General features: G+C 33.6%; 1 protein-coding gene across 1 annotated transcript; it reads left to right on the top strand.

The window, feature by feature from the left end:
• Positions 1-4,526: 4,526 nt before the first annotated feature.
• Positions 4,527-7,091, top strand: LOC105774178 (vacuolar protein sorting-associated protein 2 homolog 1). The gene is made up of 5 exons (XM_012596559.2): positions 4,527-4,723; positions 5,181-5,311; positions 5,933-6,037; positions 6,453-6,713; positions 6,809-7,091. The coding sequence occupies exons 1-5, from the start codon at positions 4,687-4,689 to the stop codon at positions 6,944-6,946; spliced, it is 672 nt and encodes a 223-aa protein (XP_012452013.1). The 5' UTR covers positions 4,527-4,686; the 3' UTR covers positions 6,947-7,091.
• Positions 7,092-7,455: the final 364 nt, after the last annotated feature.

Genomic DNA, 7,455 nt, shown 5'->3' on the forward strand with positions numbered 1-7,455 from the left:
TTCATATTTTTGGCTGTTGTTATTTTCCATATCTTCGTCCTTTTAATAAACATAAGTGGAGTCTCGATCTCAGCCGTGTACTTTTCTCGGATATAGTCCGCATCACGCCTGACGGGAAAGTTTTTATCTCTCGACATGTTATTTTTATGAAAGTAGGTTTCTGTATCATGAACATCCTTCATTATCTCCCGTAACAACTGAGTGTGTCACCACGTATATTCCTCTTGTGCAGTTGTTGTCCTCTCCTTTTAGTTCTCTTGATCAGAATACAGAAAATCATGTGCTCTTACGTTATGATTCGTCTCACTTGGGTTATACTACTACTCCATCACACACACTAGTAGTTCCCTCTAATACGGTCAATTCTTCTCCACAACTTGGAAACAACCCTTCTCCCGCACCAGAATTTTTCACCACTGTAGTCGATCCTCCTCAACTTACTGGGAATACACATCATATGCTGACACAGTCCAAAGCTGGTATTTTCAAACATAAAGTTTTAGCTGTTGAAACTGCTAAACATGAGTCTCGTACGATTGATGAAGCTTTTGCTCATGAGGAATGGAGAGTAGCGGTTCAAGCTGAATATGATGCATTAATTCGTAATCGCACTTGGGAGTTAGTTCTTTTGCCACTAGGGAGAAAGTCGATCGGGTGTAAATGGTTGTTTAAGTTTCAACGAAATCCCGACGGCATTGTTGCTCGACAGAAGGGGAGATTAGTTACCAAAAGTTGTTCTCAGGTACCAGGTTGTGATTTTCAGGAAACCTTTAGTCTTGTTATTAAACCAGCCACCATCAGGACCATTCTATCGATTGTTGTGTCCCACAGTGGCAGCTACTGCAAATAGATGTAAATAATGCGTTTCTCAATGGTGAACTTACCGAAGAAGTCTTTATTCATCAACCTCCTAGATATGTTCAACATAATGTCGATGGGTAACCTTTGGTTTGTTGGTTAACAAAAGCATTGTATGGATTACGACAAGCTCCAAGAGGGTGGTTTGATAAGTTGAAATCCTATCTTTTTTCCATAGGTTTTGTCAAGTCCAAATCTGATGCTTCCCTGTTTATACGTATTATTGATATGGCTCATATGTATACGTTTGTATATGTTGATGATATTATCGTTACCGAGAGTTCAGCTCCTAATATTGACGTGTTTGTTGAACAACTTCATTCTATGTTTTCACTCAAAGACATGTGGGATCTTCATTATTTCCTTGGTGTTGAAGTCACTCGCCTAACTGATGGAACTCTTCATCTATGTCAACCTAAGTATGTTCTTGATTTGCTTGATCGTTGTCATCTCATTCATGTTAAGGCTATTCATACACCTATGGTTAGCTATTCTTTTCTGTCCAAAACCATGGGTACTCTAATTGAAGACCCTAGCGAATATCGTAGTCTTGTCGGTGCTTTACAATATGTCATGCTAACCCGGCCTGATATTACTTATGCTGTGAACCGTATCTGTCAGTTCATGCATGCTCCCACATATGTTCATTTTGTGACATTCAAACGAATTTTACGCTATTTGAGTGGTATGGTTGATAATGGTCTGCTTGTCAAACCATCTAAGAAGCTATCTTTGGTTGGCTATGTTGATGTGAATTGGGGGTTAGATTTTGATGATCGATCGTCTACTACAGGATACTGTATCTATTTTGGTGATAACCCTATCTCGTGGTGTTCTAAAAAGCAACAGGTTGTGTCTCGTTCCACCGCTGAGGTTGAGTATCACGGGTTGGCGGCTGCAACTACGGATGTTACATGGCTAATGCCTTTATTAAGTGAACTTCAGTATCCTTCTGTTGATACACCAACAATATGGTGTGATAATTCGAGTGTTGTTGCAGTGGCAGCTAATCCGGTTTTACATTTAAAGTTTAAACATGTCGAACTTGATCTATTTTTTTTCCGTGAGAAAGTTGTTGCTGGGTTTCTTATCGTTGAAGAAGTTTATGCCTGTGATCAAGTTGCTGACGTTCTTACTAAACTGTTGTCTGCATCTCAATTTTGTAAACTTCGACAGCTCTTACGAGTTTTGAAGGTTGGGTAGATAGGTGAATATTAGAGTTTATGAATTAGTTAAGTAGTTATAGTATAAGTACTCTAGCAATTCTATTAATAACAACTTTACAGTTGAGCTGTTATATAACAGTTAAGAAATCAAATGTATAAATGTAAGTTCATCCACAGATATGAAAAACAAGAATGAATTTCAGTTTGCTTAATATCTTCTTTTACCTTTCTTTAGTTTACAAATCTTTTCGGAGAGCAAATATCTTTTTATGTCAAGTAAATGGTTTGATAGTTTAGATTCAGTATATATCTCAACTTGCAAATAAATCCCTCTACGAAAAATTATTCAAACCTTAAAAATAATTCACATAAAAATTAAATTCAAACTAGATAAAAAGAAGTATTTGTAATGATAAATAGTTGAATGTATTTTTGAGTTGTGGGAGATAAAATTTTGTGAAACAAGAGAATCATCATGTCCAGCCAATTTATGGATAGAAGATACCTAGCAATAAACATTTATCATAACTCTATAATAAACTCACCACGTGGCCAATAAATTAGAGATGTAAATCAAAATTTTAGTAGTGGTGTATATGTTTGCCAGCACAAAAGGTTCAATTATCAGTATTTATTGTAGTTAATTTGCAAATTTACTGTGCTTAAGCTAACAATAATTTCAAATGGCCCCGCTTGTTTAGACTGTGTGGGGTCCAAGCCACGTGATCTCTGCTCCTTGTAGCTGGACATGGCAAAGCCCACCGAGGAGCGCGTGTGATGCAAATAATCGAGAGTGAGAACTGAGGATGACAAAGCCGCACGTGACCGCCTGCCCTTCTCTGTACAAAGCATGTCCGCCGAGCGCACGTGTGCTACGATTTTATTGATTATTTTAAGGTTCAGAAATCAGTAAGAGTTTTAAATGCGAGAAAGCTACTTGAGATAAAAAGAGAGTGTCCTCACTGCGTGGGTATATTCTTTTTTTAATCACAAATTTTCTGTCAGAAAAAGGAAAAGGTAACACGGTTTTGTTAAAACCACCACTCGCTCGTACAGGTATTCATGGCTTGACTTTGATTTAAAATTTGGAGTTATTTTTATTTTTAAGTTTAAATTCATTTATCAAGTTTTATATTGAAGTTCGAACTCTAATTTGAGTTCGAGGTTTAATAATATATGTTAAGAGTAATAAAGTAATTTAATAATATAAAAACATAAAAAACTCGATAAGGTTTATAAGTTGTTTAAGTCAAGTATTATTAAGCTCGAATTTGACTTGATTGATAACTTGAGCTTGACTTGATAATTATCGAATCAAATTTAAATTTTTTTAGTCGAACTTGAGTATCTTGTAAGCACCAATATCTCATTTACACTTCTAGTCGGGTTTATATATCTATTTTTACCATATTTGAGTGGTTTATTGAGTTAATATTACTTTTTAGTGTCGCAAGTAATTATTGAATTTTTATAAAATAATAAATGTGATTATATGATTTTTTTTTCATTTCAAGTTAAATTTTTAAAAAATGCTTGACCAGATTTGAACCCAAAACACCATAATTTTCAATATTTTTATCATTTCAACTAAATTAATTTTTAAAATAATATTTTTATAAATATATTTATTACAAAAGTTTTTCACATCTAATATATAATATATATAATCAGCATATTATTTGTTTGCTTAAGTTCAGCGGGTTTTAGAGTTGACTCAAATTCGTTTACATTTGTAAATGATTAATTTAGAACTTCTTTTAGACTCATTCATATTATTTTTAAATTTTATAAAAATTATGTAATTCTAATTTAACATTTTGTATATTTTTATTAAAATTTTAAATGTTTACAATATAGTAATATTATATATTATTATAAGCTTAATTTTTGTGTGATACAAAACAAACTACTTATAACATAATATAATATAAACTTATATTTTTAATGTCAAAGGATTAAATTGAGAACGATTAAAGTGAAAAAAAACTTAATCAAAAAATTGTCAGTTTATTCCGTTGGTATGATTTGAACATCAACTGAATAAATCCACCTAAACAAAAAATGGAAATACTTAATCAATTCAATACAATTTAATCCAGTAAGCATCTGCTTCCCGTAGCAAGAGAAAGCCCAATATTCAGAGAGCCAATATGGGTAGGCTATAGCACTCAGATGCAGCCACGTGGGAAAATGGATTATATCTATTTAGTCTATACTTTTTCAAAATTTAAAATTTCAGTTTGATATAAATAATAATTATTAAAGTAATATAAGAAAATAATGAGTGGATATAATACTACACATATAATAATAGTTTTTCTGCCCTCAAAATTTAAAAATAACAGAACTTAACCTAATCAATTTAACTGTTATTATTTAGTGAGGATTAAAATTAAAAACAATTAAATTAAAGCATAGAGGCTAAATCCACGTAACTTTCTTAAAAGTAGAAGGACTAATAACAGAAATTAACCATTTGTCTATACCCAATTCCATTCATTAGCAGCAGCAAAGAAGTTGTCTTGGCGGGCGAGCGATCAAACATACCACCTCGAAGAAGCAATCTCTTGTGGTGTACCATCCGGTGCGTTTTTATACCAGATCAGATCGCCGTAGCCACCACCAAATCGTGTTGGGACAGTTTTCGTAGCATCGACCGAACATGAGTTTCCTCTTTGGCAAGAGAAAAACCCCTTCAGGTATCAATTTTGTTTTCAAATAATTAGAATTTGTATTAATTTCGAAAATCGCTACTGATTTTGTTATGATCTGTTCGCATTTGAATTTGATGAAGTGATTTTATATTGAGGGCTTTGGTAATTGAATAATTAGAATTAAGGATTTCGATTGAAGTAGTATGTTTCTGATAGTTTTAGAAATAGTTGTGAATTCTGCTAATGACAGGAATTCGAATGCTTTATTTTGTTTATTTGGTTTAATTTTGGATTTTAGGATCGAGTAATTGTATGGTTGTTTGCTAGTTCAAATTTCTAAAAATAAGGTTTTGCGCTTTATTGAGCCTGTCACTTTAGTGTATCAAAGATCAAGCAAACAAATTAGGTGAATTGTGTATTTTATGGTTCTCAATTCATTTCCCCCAATGCCGGATTGTCAAGTCATTTTGTATTAAATATATATATATTTTTTTTTTTTCAGAGCTTCTGCGAGAAAATAAGCGGATGCTCGACAAATCTATTAGAGAGATAGAGAGGGAAAGGCAAGGTTTACAGACCCAAGAGAAGAAACTGATTGCTGAGATTAAGAAAAGTGCAAAGCAAGGGCAGATGGTGTGTTACATATATTTTTTACAATTTTGTTTTCTATTTTTGCTTAACTTTTTTACTTATTTGTAGTTAAATTTCTCTTAAAAAATTGGTATATATAGGATTGAGAGCTTATTAGCTTGGCATTTTTATGTTTTAGTCAATTATGTGAAGCCTTTTTTCTTTTTTGGTATAAATGAGGTTGCTTTATTGGTGATTTTGATTATGTACTGGCTTGATTCGATGTTTGATGACTAGTTTTATATGTGAATGACATGTTTGCTAGGATCATATTAATTTATTTCTGACTGTTCTCTACCACTTTACAGATAGATATGATGAGTTATTGTTCTTTTTCATCTCACTCACAAAATGCATCAATTACACTTTGCGGCAATTTGGTAGCTTGAGTAATGTGTATGTCTATTTTGCTTCGTATTAGTGGACTAGTGCAGTCATTTCCTGTCTAATTGAGCTTCAATATTGTATTTCGCATCTCTTATCTTGTGAAAGTAGGTTTCTTTTAACTTTCAGATTTAAAAGTTATTGTATATGATCCGAATGTTTCTTATTGACGTGAATGGGCTTTGCTGTCCACCGAGCCTACTATCCTCTAAATATTTTGTTCTCGGGATTTTATTTCAGGGAGCTGTAAAGGTGATGGCAAAAGACCTTATCCGGACACGCCATCAGATTGAAAAGTTTTTTAAGCTCAAATCACAGCTCCAGGGTATATCTCTTAGAATTCAAGTATGTACTTTTATTATGTACTTTTATCCTTGCATTTTATCTGTGTCAATGACTTCTAAGTGTGCAATTTTTTTTACCTAAAGCAACATAGAAAATTATGGCCACTTCTGATGCTTGTTAAGTAGATGGAAGTCGATGGCTATAATTGTGGGGGGCTATTACAAAACTTTTGATATATGCCCTGCTCCGTACCATGTATGGGAATTTATATGTGAAAATGAAAAAAAGAAGATAAGTTGGAACATCAAGTAACTTGATTCTCATCTGAAATTATTTAGAGTTGGGGGATAAATGAACTGCATAAGCAACCGATGTACATTGCAAGGTTGAAGCCTAGTGAATTTACAAGTTTTAATTGCTTATAAATCATAAAGTTTGAAACTCGACTGAATTTTCTGTACTGTACAACATCCAGACATTGAAATCAACACAAGCAATGGGAGAGGCAATGAAAGGTGTGACAAAGGCAATGGGACAAATGAACAGACAGATGAACTTGCCATCCCTGCAGAAAATTATGCTAGAGTTTGAAAGACAGAATGAGAAGATGGAGATGGTGAGTGAGGTGATGGGTGATGCAATCGATGATGCTTTGGAAGGGGATGAAGAAGAGGAGGAAACAGAAGAATTGGTGAGCCAGGTTCTTGACGAGATTGGAATTGACATCAACCAAGAGGTACTATTTTCACCACTTCTTATTCAGCATATATAAGCACATATAGCTTGAATAGGCTGTCCTTACTAACCCTGCTTATTTGGATCCAATCACAGCTCGTAAATGCACCATCAGCTGCTATTGCGGCAGCAGCTGCAAATGGTAAGATTGCACAGGTGGAAGCAACTGGCAATGGTGACAGTGGGATAGATAGTGACTTACAGGCAAGGTTAGACAATTTGAGAAGGATGTAGTAACTATGCCTAATTACTTGTGTCTCTGTGTTCCAACTTGGAACTGCGTTTGGATTTTAACATTTGGGAAACATGTACCAGAGTTAGTTGATACAGGATTTCCAAATACGTGGAAATTGTAATAAATTCGCCATTTATTCTTAAAGTAGACTACAATATGTACTCAAATAATTCCAAAGCAATCAGGGATGCAGGACATGAAATTACTTATGTCCAATATCCACGAACCTTGGGTTACCTCCCTAAAAATTTAAGAGTTGAAGGTCAAAATAAAATTTCATATCATTTTAATATATGGAAATACTAAAATTTGAACTCAAATTTGTTAAATCTCATCCCACCTATACAAAATAAACACCAACTCAACTATTTATCCATTTTGAGCTTTATTTCATAATTTTAATTCAAACTGTTAAATTTTTACAAAAACCTAACTCCAATTAACTCACCAACTCAATTAGAGATGCAGCGATGATTGCTGTTACTTTCATCTCCTTGTATCTGCATTT

The sequence above is a fragment of the Gossypium raimondii genome, chromosome 6, assembly GCF_025698545.1.
Source record: "Gossypium raimondii isolate GPD5lz chromosome 6, ASM2569854v1, whole genome shotgun sequence".
NCBI classification, from domain to species: Eukaryota; Viridiplantae; Streptophyta; class Magnoliopsida; order Malvales; family Malvaceae; genus Gossypium; species Gossypium raimondii.

Bases quoted from the DNA above. Each gene is read 5' to 3' on its own strand.
- LOC105774178 (XM_012596559.2), top strand. From the start codon at position 4,687: ATGAGTTTCCTCTTTGGCAAGAGAAAAACCCCTTCAG. The intron at 5,312-5,932 runs GTGTGTTACATA...ATTTTATTTCAG, and splicing joins GTGCAAAGCAAGGGCAGATG to GGAGCTGTAAAGGTGATGGC. The intron at 6,714-6,808 runs GTACTATTTTCA...ATCCAATCACAG, and splicing joins GAATTGACATCAACCAAGAG to CTCGTAAATGCACCATCAGC.